The 19,172-nt window shown below is 41.7% G+C and overlaps 1 protein-coding gene across 1 annotated transcript in view; it reads right to left on the reverse strand.

Annotated features, from left to right (window-relative positions):
• PPM1H (protein phosphatase, Mg2+/Mn2+ dependent 1H) overlaps positions 1-19,172 on the reverse strand; it is a 326,647-nt gene that overhangs the window by 92,346 nt on the left and 215,129 nt on the right. The window contains 1 exon segment of the mRNA XM_043966035.1: positions 9,771-9,855. Coding sequence (XP_043821970.1) covers positions 9,771-9,855 — 85 coding nt within the window.

The raw sequence follows: 19,172 nt of genomic DNA on the forward strand, positions 1-19,172 counted from the left end.
GATTCAGGAGTACCTGAGTTCAAATCCGGCCTCAGACACTTAGCACTTACTAGCTGTGTGACCCTGGGCAAGTCACTTAACCCCCATTGTCCCGCCCCCCCCAAAAGACAATGGGGGTTAAGTGACTTGCCCAGGGTCACACAGCTAGTAAGTGTCTAAGTGCACAGAGGTACCGAATATATAAAATAAGAATAAAAAAAGAGATAAAGGGTAATTGTGAAAGGGAAGGCACTAGCAGCTGGGGGTAAGAAGTATGGAAGTACACCACCTCCTCTTCCCCTCCTCTCAAGATCTTTAGGATTGATATTAGATAACATTTTACTTTAAAATCCCTCTTGTTAACCATTGGTTCTGAAACAACTGCTTTTCTCCCTTACCAAAGGCTTAACCACTTTCTTTGGGGAAAATGGGGAACTCTGTTTTCCCTAAATACGGAATAAAGATGACCAGACACAAAGGTTTGGGTTTGCTTTGGCCACATAATGGTAAGACAGGACTCATGGAAAAGGCTCTGATCTTGGCCAAGGCTGAAGGCAAAAGGATAAGGGGATGGCAGAGCATGAAATGGAGAGACAGGGTCACACAAGCAAGGACCATGAGCTCAAACAAACTTCAGGGGATGGAAAAAGATAGAAGGGCCTGGTGCGCTATGATGGGGACATGAAAAGTTGGACACAACTGAACAATCCCCACAAAGGTGAGAGGTCCTTGACTGACACACTTCATGTAGAAGGAAGAAGTCTGATTCCTATAATTAATGGAATTGCCTCTTGAGTTCTCCTTTAATCAGATAGAAAGAAAAAACCCCTTAGAATATGGATTATTTTTTTTTTCAGGGTAATGAGGGTTAAGTGACTTGCCCAGGGTCACATGGCTAGTAAATGTCAAGTGTCTGAGGCCGAATTTGAACTCAGGTCCCCCTGAATCCAGGGCCTGTGCTTTATCCACTGCACCACCTAGCTGCCCCCTAGAATATAGATTCTTGTTATTTCTTTTTTTTTTTTTTTTGGTGAGGCAATTGGGGTTGAGTGACTTGCCTAGGATCACACAGCTAGTAAGTGTTAAGTGTCTGAGGCCAGATCCGAACTCAGGTCCTCCTGACTCCAGGCCCCTAGAATATAGATTCTTAAAACTAGGGTCTCTGGATAGATTTCAGAAGGTCCCCACACTGAGATGGGGAAAAATGATCTTTATTTTCACTAACATCTGAGATTTAACATTCTGTCTTTGATTATTAATGAGGCAACAAACTATAGTACCATTAGCAGTACCTGTGACCCGTCATCAATAGAAATCAGATATTTTTGGGCAGCTAGGTGGCACAGTGGATAGAGCACCGGCCCTGGAGTCAGGAGTACCTGAGTTCAAATCCAGCCTCAGACACTTAACACTTACTAGCTGTGTGACCCTGGGCAAGTCACTTAACCGCAACTGCCTCACCAAAAAAAAAAAAAAAAAAGAAATCAGATATTTTCAAATCACATTTTTGTTGTTGCTATTATTTCAAGAGATATCTTGAAATCTAGTTTGGGTTCAGCAAGACTTCAAAATTACCATGATGACTGTTTTCTTATCTATAGATTGTATTTCACTGTGATTAGTTTCCCTTATAATTTTATGTACATATTTAATTTTATGCATTTAAAAACATTATTCTGAAGAGGGATCAATAGGCTTTGCCAGTGACTCCCAGAAGGGGTCCACAACACAAAAAGGGTTAAGAAGCCCTCCTGCCTGACAGGGAATCTTTGAAGGACTGACTAGTTTTAGGAAAATGACTCTCTAGGATATGCTGAACTTTTTAGTTATGATTATGCCAAGGCTGTTAGCTAAACTGAACTTTTGTTCAGTCTTGATTGTGGAATGTTGTTTATTTTATTTCGGTTTTTGTTTTTGTTTTTTATGGGGCAATGAGGGCCAAGTGACTTGCCCAGGGTCACACAGCTAGTAAGTGTCAAATGTCTGAGGCCAGATTTGAACTTAGGTCCTCCTGAATCCAGGCCTGCTGCTTTATCCACTGTGCCACCTAGCTGCCCCGAATGTTGTCTATTGTTGGAAAATACTATAAGAAGTAATTTCAAAATGTCTTAGAGTTTTCTACCAAGTTTTGGACCTTTCTCTAAGGAGAATATGCCTAGAAACCTTCATCTAAATGAATAAAACTGCTTCTGGAAGGCCTGTGTCTAAAACAGGGAGTAGAACATTTTCTTTCAGATAGGAAAGGCCTTGTTGGGCTATGCCCTGAAAGAACCCAAGGGTTCTGAGAGACTGAAGTGAAAAGAGAAACTTTCTCGTGTTTCAAATCCATCCCCTCAGATGGGTATTTAACAAAATGAATGTTTCCACCAGTCTTTTAACCAGGGACTTCAAAAATAAATTAGGTAGCAGACATTGAGGTCCCCATCCTGTATGATCTCTTATGAAAAGAAGGATCCATCATATTAAGACCGGGGAGGGATTAGAAAGTTTTTAGTTCAAGACGATTCCCTAACATAGAAAGTCTAAGGTCACAAATGAAATATAACCAGTAATTCTGGCAATACGACCAGTGGACTAATAATGTCTGGATGAGGTTGCTCCCTGAGAGCATATAAGACCATATCTTAAAAAAAAATTCTCATATTTCTGCCTTTAAGAAAAATGAAAGGAGAAATGTAAAAGTGAGGAAGTCTAAGATGCAGCATGGACAGGAGTTTTCTATTATGGAATCACTCCCAAGCCATTCTAACTTGCATCTAAAAACTGTAGGATTTCAAGCACACACTCTTAGGAACTTTCTGAATTTCTGCCTGTCACAGTCTAGGTCAACATGGGAATTTACACATCATTAAAAAAAAATAAAAGAACCACGTGGAACCTGGGATAAGGATAGCTATGACAACAATGGCCAGAGCTGTCAATTGTGCTGGCATTTCTATATTCCAACACCTCTTGCTTTCTTCTGTTAAATTGGAGAAAGAACATGTGTTCACAAAGGTAATAAGAAACACCTGTCTTCATGTCCATATTTTCCCCCTCCATACATATGCACATCCTCAATTTTGTATTTCGTGTATGAAAAGTGAAAATAGAAAACTCTGTGTCAAGTCACACAACTATTCCCTACCACAGAAATGGCAGAAAAGAAGTCAGACTATCAGAGGAGGGACAGATCAAAACAAGGACTGCCCCAGGGAAAGGGGGATCTTCTCAAAAATTCCTCAATTCCCTTTTTATTACCTACTCAGAGAAATAGGACTCGTGGTAGATATGAAAACTGTATCTGTTGGTTGTTTTTTCTGCCATTGCCTTTTTAAAAAATTTGAATATTTTTAGACTTATACCATTTTATGGAAGGGAAGAAAAGGGGGAAAAGAGAGATTGCGGTGGGGGACACAAAAAGCAGAGTCTAATCTTCCATCACACTGTGAACTGCTCTTTTAAGAGCAAAGAGAAGATAAAGCTCTGTCATCACGCCTCCTGATTGAAGCCAGCCTCACTCAGTTTCACAACTATCTCTCAAGGTTAAGTGGAACGTAGGAAGGAGGCCCGGTCATCTCACTACTACACTGCAGCTTTAAAGCAGGGTTCGGCTTAAGGGATACGCTCTTCCTAAGTCACTACTGAGCACAGAGAATCCCAGAGAGCTAAGAGGCTGCTCGCAGGAAGCCCTTTCTGAGACCTGGTACTGGGGAAAGCAGAAAGACAACAAAGTTGGTTTTTTTACAGAGACAGAATCTAAAATTGTAGTTCTAAGGACACTGCAAGAAATCACTTCAGATGACATTACACTTATGTGTATTAAATGTGCATGTGAAACCAACTTTCATCTGTTCTGTACTCTAGTCTTGATGAAAAACAGCTGCAGGCTTGGATGACTGCTGGGGTAGAAGCACTCTCTGCAGCTTGATGGTACTGGCACATCTTAATGTCATCAAATCAGAGTTTATAAATATGTCTCAACGCAACAGACAAAAGCCATTATTACTCTCCCACCTCAGAGCTATCCAAGCGCCCCAGACTAGGGATCGGGTCCCAGCTGTCACCCTGAAGCAGAGATGGGTGAGGTTTCAGTCATGTACTTCAATAAGGACGCTAAACACTACAATATCCAACGGGGGTGAGCCCAGGATAAGTGAAGGCTGTGGGCCAGGACCACTTATTTCCCCAGAGTTGTTTCTTGCCTCTGCAAAGCCCTGGTTCTGTGAAAAGGAAAAAAAAAAAAAATCTCCTTTGGTCTAACTTGGTGGGTGCCCTCAAAATATGTTGCTAATTGATCAGGGTGGAAAGAAGAGAAATAATAGGCATTCTTTCCTCCCTTCTCTTTTCTTTCCTTTCTTTTCTTTCTCTTTCTTTCTTTCCTTCCCCTCTCTCTCCCCTTCCTCTGTTCCTCCCTCCCTCCCTCCCTTCCACCAGGTATGGTAGCACACACTTATAATACCAGCTATTAGAGACCAGACAATCTCCTGAGCTGAAGAGTTCTGAGCAACCATGGGCTAAGCTGGGTGACAGCCCTAAATTTGGCATCTATATGGTGAGCTCCAGGTAGGAAGGGGAAATGAAGGAGAGAGGTACCAGGTTGCCTAAGGAGTAGCAAACCAGACCATAATGGAAATGGAGAAGGTCAAAACACCCACTAAGTAATTGGATTGGTTGGGCCCCTTTATTCAAGCCTGGGTGATATGGAAAGACCCAGTCTTTAAAAAAAGAGGTGGGGGGAGGAAGAAGGAAAGATTTAAAAAAAAAAAAAAGAAAGGGGGCAGCTAGGTGGCGCAGTGGATAGAGCACCAGCCCCGGAGTCAGGAGGACCTGAGTTCAAATCCAGCCTCAGACACTTAACACTTACTAGCTGTGTGACCCTGGGCAAGTCACTTAACCCCAATTGCCTCACTAAAAAAAAAGACAGAAACCCAAAAGAAAGTGATCTGCCAAGGTATGACAATGGAAGGCTCCATGAGTACACACACCACATTCACCAAGAAGTCATAATCTATAGTCTTCCTGAAAATCAGCTAATGTTAGACTTCCACACAGTTCTTTGTGTGTGTGTGTGGGGGGGGGCAATTGGGGTTAAGTGACTTGCCCAGGGTCACACAGCTAGTAAGTGGTTAAGTGTCTGAGGTTGGATTTGAACTCAGGTCCTCCTGAATCCAGGGCTGGTGTTATATCCGTTGCACCACCTAGCTGCCCCTCCACACAGTTCTTTTTTTTTTTTTTAATTTTTTTTTTTTTAGTGAGGCAATTGGGGTTAAGTGATTTGCCCAGGGTCACACAGCTAGTAAGTGGTTAAGTGTCTGAGGTTGGATTTGAACTCAGGTCCTTCTGACTCCAGGGCCAGTGCTCTATCCACTGCGCCACCTAGCTGCCCCCTCCACACAGTTCTAAAGGGAAGATCCAAGGAGGTCAGGAAACAAGTTACCTTATCATATCAAATAGTTTGGAAAAAAATCCGGATTTTGCATGTCAAGAACAACCATCACTGACACTTCAAACTATTCAGTTGCTTACTGTGTGCCAAGCCACTTTATCTCTGTAAAGCCTTGGTTTCTTCATTTATTTCACTGAATCTATGCTATGTGATATAATATCATTCATATTTTATAGAGCCTATAAAATGTTGAGGTTGGATCCAATGGCCTCTAATGGGACTCTTCTTGCTCTAAATCCTTATGTTTCATATGCAGATTCTCTGAATCCTAAATTCCATTCATTATACTTTTGCCAAAATCACTAATAATTTATCCAGAGTAAGCAGTCCTTGAACTTCTGGCAGTTCCCAGTAAAGGACATTAAAAAAAAAAGTTATGCCCGGGTATTTTGAAATCTTAATGCTATTTCCGTCGTGTCATAACAATAAAATGTGATCTAACTAGGGAATAAATGTTTGACTTTTTAGTGGCATTTTAGTCAGGTCAGTGGAGTCAAATAGGAAATTACAAATCACAGAGTATACATTTGTTTAATGTTGCTCTAGCAGCTACCCAAATGACCTAACACAGTCACTCAATCATTTGTTCATTCATTCACTGCATGCATACCCTGCACAGTGAAGACAGAATTAGGCTTGTCAAACTTAGAGTATACAAGTGGAATACAGTAATATATCTATGGTCCATACCATGATACATGACTGGGTGGACAATCAACAGTTGTTCTATTGTTAGATCTGTCAGATGTACATGTTTAGGTGTGCGATGTTTACGAACATGAAGTTGTGGCCAACATTATTACTTCATGAAGAAAGGGAAATAAGACTCAAAGGGGTTAAGTGAATTATCTGGAGTCTTATAGCCAGTTGGTGGTTGAGCTAGAAAAGAATCCCAGAAGATTCATAAAAACTGAGGCAGAAGGAAGTGAGCAGAATTAGGAGAACAGGAAATCCAATGATTATAAAAGGAAACAACACCAAAAGGTAGCCATTTTCTGATGAACTGTGATGACCAATCTCAGTCTTAAACTGATGCTGAAACATTCCTTTTCTCCTCTCAGTAGAGAGGTGGGGGGCTACAGACACAGACTGGGGTATACACTAACAGATAAAGTCATTAAAGGGGGTGGTTTTGTTTAAATGACTTTCTTCATTAGAAAGGAGGGTTCAATGTAGTTAAAGTTAAAGAGGTAAATGACTAACTTAAAAAATTTTATTATTTCCAATGGAAAAAAAAATTATTTTCTCTCCTACCCTCCATTAGGAAAAAAAAGGAAAATGAAACCCTTGTAACAAACACATAGAGTTAAGCAAAACAAATTCCTGCATTGACTGTGTCCAAACAATTTATGTATTATTGTGTGCCCTGAGTCCATTCTGGTGCGTACCATGCCATGTTTCATCACAGGGCCTCTGGTTCACGGATGGTCACTGTACTGATTGGAATTCTTAAGTCTTTACAAGTTGTCTGTCTTCATAATGTCGCCCCATCCTATAAGCTGTTTTTCTGGTTTGCAGCCATAACATTTTATAAAACAAAATAAAAACACAAAGAACCTAGACCCAAATTCCTTCTCTCTCTCATTGTTCTTGATTCTTTTAAAGTTTCTTCTTTGCTATGAACCTGTTAACATTCCCAACTGCCTTACTTTCTTGGCAAAGATTTAAGTGTAAGAGGAAAGGACTTCTGTAACATAAAGGCCCTAGTTGGACTTGACAATTTCAAGGCACAGCCTCTTAACAAATGACCAATCTCTGTTGGAACAAAAAAAGCGGAAAACCAGGATGTTTATGCATTCCATTTCTAACTGGACCAACTTACTGGACCAACTGCTCAGAGAAGAATGACATGGGGATTTCTGAACTACATGCAAAGTGCTCTAACCACAGAGGAATTCAGATTATGCCAAGTGCTTATAGTGCTACAGATACGGTTTCTAAGCTGATTATATATGTGTGCATACATACATATGTATGTTTATATGTATACATGTGAACACACACATAGGTATACATACATATGCTAAGTTGTGTGCTCCTGGGGGCAGCTAGGTGTCTCAGTGCATAAAGCACTGGGCCTGGAGTAAGGAAGACCTGGGTTCAAATCTGGCCTCAGACACTTAGTAGAGGTGTAACCCTGGGCAAGTCACTTAACCTCTGTTTGCCTTAATCCACTGGATAAGGACATGGTAAACCACTCCAGTATCTTTGCTAAGAAAACGTCATGGACAAGCAGGTATACAGGGTCACAAAGAATCATACATGACTGAACAACAACAACAACAACATATATCACCCAAAGTCAAAATACAAAGAAACAATAATAATAATGACAACTAGGATTGATATAGTGCCTTTTATAAAGTGCTTTACAAATATTATCTCATTTGATCCTCACAACAACCCTGGGTGTTAGGAGCCGTGATCATCCCCATTTTACTGATGAGCAGAGGCAGAGGTTAAGTGACATGACCAAGATCACACTGCTAATCAATGTCTGAGTCCATATTTGAATTCAGGGCTTCTCAACTCCAGAGTGTACCGTTCTATGCACTGTGGCGCCACCTAGCTGTAAAGATAGAAAATGATTCTATAACCTGAGAACTGCTACTCAGAGTAGCATTCCTTCAAAGGAACCAAACTGCCTCCCCACCCCCCCCCAAAGGAAACCTTTGTCCTGGGAGTTTGGGGGCAGTAAGGAGCCTCTTAGGAAAGTCAAATCTGAGGACAGAATAGAAAAGCTCTGAAAAATCTAATATCCCTTACACTGCAAACTCCTCTCTCCATCCCCACCCCCCCAAAGAAAGGTTCAAGGGCCAATTAGGTAATCCCTAAGAGACGTTTCAAAAGACAAACAGTTCTCTGTTCCTCCATCCCATGCTCCCCCCAATATATGTGTAAAAGGGGTAGATGAAGAAAGAGTGCGTGTCTCACATTAATGAAAGGTGAGCTTGGAGTCAGGGTGAGGAAATTTATAGTATTTATGAGAGGGTAGAAATCTTTTCTTCTCTAGTATTACTGAAAGTTCCAAGGCTTTTGTTCAGGTAAGAGAGAGTGGTGGGCCAACCTCCCCCCTTATTTTTGGGGGGTGGGGCAATGGGGGTTAAATGACTTGCCCAGGGTCACACAGCTAGTAAGTGTCAAGTGTCTGAGACTGGATTTGAACTCAGGTACTCCTGAATCCAGGGCTGGTATTTTATCCACTACACACCACCTAGCTGCCCCCCCTCCCACTTATAACATACTGGTCACAGATATGAGAAAATCCCATTTCCCATAATAAGTCATCAATACCATGGAGGTGTAAACCATTCCAAGGCTCAAAACAATTTGCAATTTTTAAAGAAAAGAGTCGCTCATGTGTCCATACCCTCAGACCAAACTAAATTTGTAAGAATCCCAGGCATGAAAGTGGGCATGTGCTATAAAGAGGTTAATGGGGGAAAGGTCCCACACAAGCCATGATATTCAGAGCATCAACCTTTGCGGCAGCAAAGCACTAGAACTAAAATTGGTGTCCTTTGAATGGCTACACAAACTGTGGTATGTGAATGCAATGCGATGTTATTGAGGTATACTGAAAAAAACCGAAAATGAGGAATTCAGAAAAACATGGTAAGACCTGAATCAAGTTGTATCAGAACAAAGGAAGCAGGACCAAGGGAACCAGAAGCCTGTAAATAAAAACAACGCCAACAGGCAGCTGAAATCAAATTCACTTGTGCTGCTCAAATTTAGTTCTGGAAGACAGAGGATAAAACACAAATTTGTCCTTGTGACAGAGGTGGGGGATTACAGCTACAGAACGTTGCATGCACTAGGAGATGTGGTGGCTTTTGTTGGGTCCATTCGGTTGAACTGTTTTCCTTTGTTACTAGGGAGGGTTCAATGTGGAGTATATCAGGAAATGACAGATGTAACCTCCCCTTCCCCCCTGAACACCAATTTTTTTTTAATATTAAAAAAAAAGATAAAACACCAATAACCATGGAGGTGGACTAGGTCACATTATTTTATGCAATACCAAAAAGCTTTCTCCGGGCAGAAAGTGCAAGAGAAAGCATTAACACCATAAAACATCTGCAGGTTCGGGGCTCCTGGCTCCATATTGACACTACATCGTATTCCCTTGCCACAGGGGAGGACACGTGGAGCTTCTGACCACTCTGCTCTTGTACCCAATCAAGTTTTTTTTTTTTTTTTTAAGTGAGGCAATTGGGGTTAAGTGACTTGCCCAGGGTCACACAGCTAGTAAGTATTAAGTGTCTGAGGCCGGATTTGAACTCAAGTACTCCTGACTCCAGGGCCGGTGCTCTATCCACTGCGCCACCTAGCTGCCCCCCCAATCAAGTTTTACTCTTACCAGGTATTGGAGCCGCTGGCGTTCTGTCTCTGGTGTGAATTCTGAAGACATGGGGATGATTTCTCCATTCCTCACAATGATGGCTCTGAAATGGTAAGAGCACATCATTAGCTTCCAATCTGGGCAAAAAAAAACCCCAAAACAAAAATACAACAAAACTTGTCCTGTTATGACACACAGCTTGTCTCAGACCAAAGATTAAGTGAATTAAAAAAAACAACACACAGACAATAACCGCCCCATAAAACCCATGAGTCAGTGAATCAGAACCCCCCCCCCCTCCCAAATCAGGATTATTTTCCTCACAGCATAGCAAAAAAGTTTTGCACCCAGTTCACCCTTACAGCTCACAAAACTCGGATACCCAAATGAGACGAGCTCTTTTTGACTCAAGGACTTGAAGAAAACTCATTGCCCCAAACCCAAATGTCCATAGGAGATTCTGTAGGACTGACTTGTCTAACAACCCCCCATATCCAGTCTCCCCCCATGTTGCAAACTCCCATGGAGGTTGCAATGGCTCAGAGTGAGTGTAAATAGCCATTGTTTCCATTCTGGCCAGAAACTCCGAGCCTCTTCCCTTCCCACGGATTCTTTGATGAAAACAAACTAGGCCACCTTTTGCCTCAATTCTTACTAGCCTTTAATTACCGAAAGGGTGTTGCCTCAGACAAACTGAGACCCGGGAAAGACCTTTGGTTAAAAAGGTCAAGATCTCCCATTGCATCTGGGACCATGGTGGGTCATCCTGACCCATGTCTTGCCACTGGACTCCAATGATGGAAGAGAGAGTGAGGCTGATGACATTGCATAGCCCTGCCTCACTTAAATCCAATTCACTCGCAAGTCAAGACATCATCCTCCTGATGTCACTGGCCCACTTTGAGAAAGAGGGACAAACAACAATCTAGGGCCAATAACCGTCCTTCACCTGAAGCTGAAGGGTGGTACCCTTCTCAAAGCACAGGGAAATGATGCCTTGATGAATCCCAGTCTCCATAAACCTAGTCAGTTCTTTCTTTCTTTATTTTTAAAAATTATTTTATTTTAGTTCTTTATTAAAAGGGATGAGGATGAAGGGGCAGCTAGGTGGTGCAGTGGATAAAGCACCAGCCCTGGATTCAGGAGGACCTGAGTTCAAATCCAACCTCAGACGCTTGACACTTACTAGCTGTGTGACCCTGGGCAAGTCACTTAACCCTCATTGCCCTGAAAAAAAAAAGGAAAAAAAAAAGGGATGAAACTTAAAGATCTCTTCAAAATAGACCTCAAAGACCACACCAGCTGAAACGGACGTGGCCAGAAGCAATCACCCTTTCCCCCAACTCACTCCGCTGGCAGTACCTGGTTTTCTTCTGAAATTATTTTCCATTTTCGCCGACTATATCTCATACGTAATTTTCCTGTAAATTGCCAAACCCCTGAACAGCAACAACAGCCTGTATCTACAATGTCACTCCTCTCCCACCCTATCAACCCCAGGCCCCTTTTGCTGTTGCCACAATAGTCACTGTGGGGCAGGAAAAACCAGGAGTTTTTAGAGAATCTGTTAAGAGACAGAAAAGGGTATGACAGATAGAAATAACCCCAGAGAGTGGACCCCGTATATTGGCATCGCTGCCCAAACAGATCTCCCCCCAACTGCCTAAATCCTCTTCAGTTCACTTGGTAAGGCTGCCTGAAATTCTACCAATTAGAGCTTCATTTGGGCTAATCAGGATCCTCTTTTAAAAATGCAAATGGCTCTGGGAGGACTGGGGTCTGTCAGTCCTTCATATTACTGTGAAAGGGTAAATTAGTTTAATCAGATTGCTTTCTTCCTAACACCTACCTAAGCCAGCTGCTTGTTAAGAAGAATTTTTTTGCTGGGGGAAGTGGGGGGGGGGTGAAAAGAAGGAAGGCAGAGAATTCTGGAACGTGGAGCCTTTCTGCACAAGCACAGAGGGAGTAGGCCAAGGGGTGATGGAGGTGGGGTGGGGCCCAAGTGTCTCATGGGAGTGTGGGGATATGGGCTTCAGTGCATCTGATAGGACTAAGGGCTAATATGTCAAGCTATAAATTCTATCCAGGTACTAGGTAAAGGAACCTTTCCTTCTTTTTTCTCATGCCTGGAACTAGAACTCGGCCACTCTCCACTAAACCCTCTCTCTCACTCACTGTGTCACCAAAGAGGTGACTCTGATACATTGTGAGCTCTGCTGCATCTTAGCAAAGTTGGGAAGGCTTCAATTGGCCTTGGGACCAAAATGTCTTTCTGTTGTCTGAGGACCAATCTGACTGAGTCCAGGGAGGTTCGTCATTAAGGTGGCCATGAAGTGATGAATTTTTCAACCTTGGCAACCTTCAAAGATCAGCCTCTGGAGGTGGGGGAAGTGTTTACAGTCTGCAGCAGTGAAAGGAGTACCTCCACTAATTAAATCACATACAGGTTCCTAGTTCAGCTAATATCAGGAGTCAAACAGGTGGAACCTTGGGAGGAGAGTACTCACCAATGAGAAACCATCAGCTCTACAAGACACAGTTTCAGATCCTGGGATAGATTTAAGAGAAATAGCATTGTTCTCATTTCCCCCCCTAGACCTGTGATCTCCTTCATAGGGAACAATGCCCTCTTTCTCAAATGCAGATCTGCCACTAATCTATAACTTATAATAGTAATTCTATGATATATGAGATAGCATGTAGGCCAGGTCAAAACAAAAGATACCAATAACATTGTTATTTTTACATCACCTTTGTGATGTCATTGGTCCTCTGAGAATGAAGGACTAACAACATTATTATGATGATGACGTCACCATTGTGACATCACTGGTCTTCTTTGAGAATGAAGGATGAACATTATTATTTTTTAAGTGTTGCATAGTGCACTAAGTTATATGACTTATCTGCCCAGTAAATGCCCACACAGCCAGTATATGTTAGAGGAGAGACTTGAATCCAGGTCTTTCTGATTCTGAGCCTCTGTCTACCCATTAGATCAAGCTGCCTTCCCATTCTATAGACAAGGGAAATGGAACTCAAGGAGATCAAGGGGCTTATACCAAACTATCTACTGAATAAGAGGAAGTCTTCCCAAGTGCAGTGCTCTATGGGATATGACAAACCGCCTAGCACTGGTTAAACAATAAATAACAATGAATGGAGACATGTAGATGGGAAGTGTGTATGTAGGATGAGTAAAAATAGAAGGGGTTAGTGAAGGAGGAATTCAGAAGGAACTGGGCACTACTAGAGAGCCGTGACTCAGAGAACCAGGCAGTATGGTGGGAAAGAATGGGGCCAGGTCCTCAGGGCCTGATTTCCAGTGCTGGGGTAGAAGAGGTATCATGATTCTCCTTTTTATTTTATTTATTTAATTTTATTTTTGTGTGGGGCAATGAGGGTTAAGTGACTTGCCCAGGGTCACACAGCTAGTGTCAAGTGTCTGAGGCCGCATTTGAACTCAGGTCCTCCTGAATCTAGGGCCGGTGTTTTATCCACTGCGCCATCTAGCTGCCCCTCTCTTTTTTATTTTTGCACAGCAAATAGCCAGATGAGGCAGATTAGGTTGAGAAAACCACTTGCATCAGGTCTTTTTGCCACCCTGATTCCCTTCCTAGTATTTTCCCCACTATACTAGTATGAGAGAAAGTGGCAGAAAAGTCAGAATTCTTCAGAATGCCTCCTGGAATATAATAGCCAAGCATCACTTCTGTTTAAATCAGGAGTCTGCTCATTCATTTTTCCAAACTGTGGGATAGATGCTCCCATACTCCAGAATATTGGAGGAAGAAGAGTACACAGCAACGGGTAAAAATAACAGATATTTTCAAGTACAACTGCCGCACAAACATAGTTTTTTTTTTTAAAGGAAACTTCAAATTAAAGTCAATAAAAAGTGAACCTAAACCCACAAATTCACTCCAACTGGCAGGGCTAAGGTTAAAGGCCGTAGAAGGGGAGCATGTTCTTACTGGGGGGTGGGCAGTGGGCCTCTATATAGGGAACACGTTGCTGAATCTTTTCTCTCTTTCTGCACCCTGGGTAGTATTGCATCATAGGATTCCACACGTGTCTTCTTTTGTTTTTGGCAGAGGTCCCAGACACAGGGAAATGGGCTATAATCCTCAGGACTTGAAGCTTTGGTGTATTCGAATGCTCCCACCCTACAGTAGAGCTGATGCCCATGTTAGATACAGGCCTGGAGAAATCATCCCCTCTCACCATGGTGTTAGCCTCATCTTGAACAGCCCTCAGACCTCTTAGTCCTCAGTCAGTACAGGAGTTTCTTGGGCAAAGGAGACACATGGAAATAGGAGATGGCCGTCTATCTTTCCCACCTCCCAACTCCAGGTCGCTATCTGCCAGTACTGTGTTTTACCTTTGTCTTTGGGGTTTTTTTTTTGTTTGTTTGTTTTTTGTTTTTTTAGTGAGGCAATTGGGGTTAAGTGACTTGCCCAGGGTCACACAGCTAGTAAGTGTCAAGTGTCTGAGGCCGCATTTGAACTCAGGTCCTCCTGACTCCAGGGCCGGTGCTCTATCCACTGCACCACCTAGCCGCCCCTTACCTTTGTCTTTGAAAGGCAGTGTGGTTCAAATCCTGGCTTGGCCAATTACTTATTACATGAGTTATGACCATGGGCATCTCACTTAATCTCTCCCAGCCCTATTTCTCCTCAACTTCAAAAATGTTGGGCTAGATCTGCGGTGTCAAACTGAAATAGAAATGGGTCCCTACAGGGCTCATACTGACTTAAAAAACCTCAAATAAATATTATCTTTTTTTTTTTTTAAAGAACAACCTGTATTTGTACTACATTTGAATTTATTTTGTTAAACATTTCCCAATTACGTTTTAATCTGGTTTAGGCAGCACTCCCAGGAGTTTTGCTGCTCCCATGTGGTCTGCAAGTTTGACATCTCCAGGCTAAATGACCTCTTCCAGAGGTCTGCTGGAGCCAGCTCCAACCAGCTCTCAAGGCAGATTGCTATATTTTCAGTGTGAACCTTTACACATCAGAAATGGGCAAGTGCTACAAATCAAGGTTTGATGTATAGTTCTGTTGACTGCCTAAATTTAAGAAAGTGATGGGAAAAAAATGTTAATCTATTTTATAAATTAAAATGAAAAGTGTGTGAGCATACACCTCTCTCTCCTACCCTCCCCAGCCCACTGTTAAGAGTTAACCCAATTAACTGCTTTTTCTATGGCAGTGAAAGCATCACAGTGACAGTTTATATTATTTTGTGTTATTTTTATTTGTATGTTTAAGGTCTTTGTATTATAAAAATATAAAAAAACCTTAATTGTATTTAAGTAAAATACAAACCCAACATTACTTATATAGGCTGTTTTATGAAAAATGTGAGAGTTTGACATATTTCTTGCAAATTTTGTTAAGTTGTATATATTTTTTTGGCATAAAAAGGGATGGCTGGGTGGGCTGTGATGCTAGCTAAAGTTTGGAAGCAATTATGCTAATTGCATATCAAAGGCCTCTGGGCAATCTGGGCGGATATATCTTGGCAGATAATTTTGAAAATGTTTAAGATTCACTATTGTTGCTCTAACTCACTACTGATTAGAGAAATGCAAATTAAAACAACTCTGAGGTACCAACTGACACCTATCAGATTGGCTAATATGACAAAAAAGGAAAATAACATGTTGGAGAAGCTGTGGAAAAATTGGAACACTAATGCATTGCTGGTGGAGCTGTGAAGTGATCCAACCATTCTGGAGAACAATTTGGAACTATGCCCAAAAGGCTATGTTATGGGACTGTTCATACCCTTTGACCCAGTAGTACCACTGCTAGGTCTGTATCCCAAAGAGACCATAGAAAAGGGAAAAGGACCCACATATACAAAAATATTTATAGCAGCTCTCTTTGTGGTGGCAAAGAATCAGAAATTGAGGGAATGTCCATCAATAGGGGAATGGCTAAACAAATTGTGGTACATGAATGTAATGGAATACTACTGTGCTGTAAGAAACAATGAGCAGGAGGAGTTCAGAAAAACCTGGAAGGATTTATATGAACTGATGCTGACTGAGAGGAGCAGAACCAGGAGAACGTTGTATACTGTAACAGCAACATTGTGTGATGAACAATGGGGATAGACTTGGCTCTTCTCAGCAGTGCAACGATCCAAAACAGTTTCAAAGAACTCATGATAGAAAATATTCTCAACATCCAGAAAAAAGAACTGTGAATTGTGAATGCAGATTGAATCATACTGTTTCTACTTTTGGACTGGATTTTTTTGTTTGAGGTTTTTCCTTTGTGCTCTGATTGTTCTTTCACAAGATGACTAATGTAGAAATATGTTTGATATGACTGTACATATACAACCTGTATCAGACTACTTTCTGTCTTGGGAAGGAAGAAGGGAAGGGGGAGGGGAGAAAAGAAAAATTTGGAACTAAAAATCCAGTGTAAACAAATGTTGAAAACTATCCTTATATGTAATATGTAACTGGAAAATAATAAAATTAAATTAGAAAAGCAAAAAAAAAAAAAGATTCACTATTGTCTCCCACTACAGAAAGGTTTCCCTTGGAATTCCCTGGGCCTAGTGAATCTAAGCATTCAACACTGTAGTTAAACTACAGCAAAGGACACAAAGTAAAATGGTCATTGTTTCAGTAGGGCATGTGCCTGTAGACTGAAGAGACCCTAGTCTCTATGTTGGGGATTCTTCCAGAACCAAGTAAAGATTCTTAGCAGCTAGCAAGAGACACAGAAAATTAGGGATCTCAGTTTCAGGAGGAAGAAAGGGTGAGAGGGTTGTTCCAGAGACCTGTAAAAAATGTACACTTTACTGTTTCTCCCAGAACCAAGCTATAGAATGCAAGATTCAATATTTTCCTTCATCAAAATGTAGTTTAAAAGATAAGAAAGGGGTAGTAGCTAGGTGGCACAGTGGATAAAGCACCGGCCCTGGATTCAGGAGTACCTGAGTTCGAATCTGGCCTCAGACACTTGACACTTACTAGCTGTGTGACCCTGGGCAAGTCACTTAACCCTCACTGCCCCCCCCCCTCCCCTCCCAAAAAACTCCAAAAAGGATAAGAAAAAGCAACTGTTTTGGAACTGATTCTGACCAGGATGGAAGAACTGGAGGTGAAAATAAAATGATGGTAACCTTGGGAAGATATGACACCATCTTGGAGCCTATGACAGAGAAGGAGAATATTAGGCATAGTTTGATGTATATCCTAGAATTTAGGTTAAAATGCTATAGTCTAGCTTTCTATATAAAGGGATGTTATCTCAAGAGAGCTGTTAGGTGGCACAGTGGATAGAGTGTAGAACCAGCAAGGCTCATCTTTCTGAGTTCAAATCTGGCCTCAGACACTTACTGTGTGATCCTGGGCAAGTCACTTAATTTAGTTTGCCTCAGTTTCCTCACTTGTAAAATGAGTTGGAAAAGGAAATGTCAAACCACTCCAGTGTCTTTGCCAAGAAAACTCCAAATGGGATCACAGAGAGTTGGACATGACTGAAAAACAGATATTCTTAAAAATGAAACTGATGATATGTGAACAAATTCTCCAAAAAGAAATGTTTTGTCTTCCTATATTCTGAGATGAATAAGGGTCTAGACACCAAGTTTATTTCTATGGGCAGTCCTAGATGGAGTCTAGTATTGCTCACTGGGTTACTTTGGTTTAAGGGAAGATTAAGCTCTGAAGAAGGAAGAGGGTGGGTGTGAATTAGTCATGGCACTTTCCAACATCAACCTAACACTAAAAGCAGGGAAGAGCATAAGACTTTATATAGTGCTTTTATATAGTACCACATACTGTGCTAAGTGCTTCACAAATATTATCTCAATTTATCCTCAAAAGAACTGTGTAGGTTGTTTTTTTTTTTTAGTGAGGCAATTGGGGTTAAGTGACTTGCCCAGGGTCACACAGCTAGTAAGTGTTAAGTGTCTGAGGTCGGATTTGAACTCAGGTACTCCTGAATTCAGGGCCAGTGCTCTATCCACTGTGCCACCTAGCTGCCCTGTGTAGGTTGTTTTGAGGTAGGTGCTGTCATTATCCCCATTTTATAGTTGAAGAAACAGCCAAACAGAGATCATATGACTTGCCCTGGGTCACACAGCTAGTAAGTTTCTGAGGCTGCATTTGAACTCAGGTCTTCCTGACTCCAGGTCCAGTGCTCTATCCACTGTGCCACTAGTTGCCTCCCGAATAAATACACAGCCATTACCAAAGAAGGATAAGGACAAGAAGATACAAGTATATGGATGTAGTGGGGTATGGAGATCTATCTGCTACAGCAGAACTATGATGAAGTCACAGAGACTGTTAATATACAGTATATTATATCTATGCCTTTTGGCTCAATATAATAATATTTGTAGTTTGTAGAAACAGTTATGAGGTACTGTGGCATTGTAATGGTTAGAATGAATGAAAAGCATCGAGCCGGGGATGGTAACACCGATAAGGGAGAGGTGGCTGGGCAGGATGTTGTGAGCTAGGAATTCACAGAGAGGGTAAATGCAGTCATGGGGTAATAGTCTGAGATGCCGTTAACAAGAAGGGTAGATTATTGATTCGATCACTATTCTCAGACAAAGAAGCAGAAAGTGGGGACGGGACACAATATACTGGGGCTGGTGATACAGGGTAGGATTTAAGGTAGCCAGATATGGTAACATTTCCCCAAGAAGGGGAGCATGGCCCCAGGGCAGAACTGGAGGACCATGTCAGAGGTGGTTGGATCTGGGGACCATCTTGGTTTGTGATGTAGGATGGTAAGGTCTGAGGCCAACTAGATGTGGAAAATTCTTACCCATTAGGAGATCAGTTGTACAGCAAAAGCTAGAGGACCAGACTGATGGATTATGAGCTAGTATGGATAATAACTTCAATATCTTCATTTTTCTTTCTTTCTTTTTTTTTTCCCCCAGTGAGGCAATTTGGGGTTAAGTGACTTGCCCAGGGTCACACAGCTAGTAAGTGTTAAGTGTCTGAGGCTGGATTTGAACTCAGGTACTCCTGACTCCAGAGCCGGTGCTCTATCCACTGTACCACCTAGCTGCCCCAATATCTTCATTTTTAATACATTCATGTACTACTTTCCTAGCTATGATCTCATGAAGTTAGCTCTGAAATCTGGAGTGATGTGGTTTATCTTGGATAGTCAATGCAAATGGACTGGGATTGAACAGGAAGAAATGGCTAGATAGCATTTTCAGCCATCTCAGCCTTTTCCCTAACACAAAACCCCATCTTTTCATCACCGTCCTGGTGATGTTTTAGGAATACATATCACAGAATGCTATGAATGCTAAAGACTCCACATTTCTGGTACTCAAAGGGCACAGGAAAGATGCATGGTAGATGTAAACAAGCTACATACAGCACTTTGCCAATGAGTATTTGCAAGCAAATAGTCAAAG

This window comes from Dromiciops gliroides, chromosome 5 (assembly GCF_019393635.1).
Source record: "Dromiciops gliroides isolate mDroGli1 chromosome 5, mDroGli1.pri, whole genome shotgun sequence".
NCBI lineage: Eukaryota > Metazoa > Chordata > Mammalia > Microbiotheria > Microbiotheriidae > Dromiciops > Dromiciops gliroides.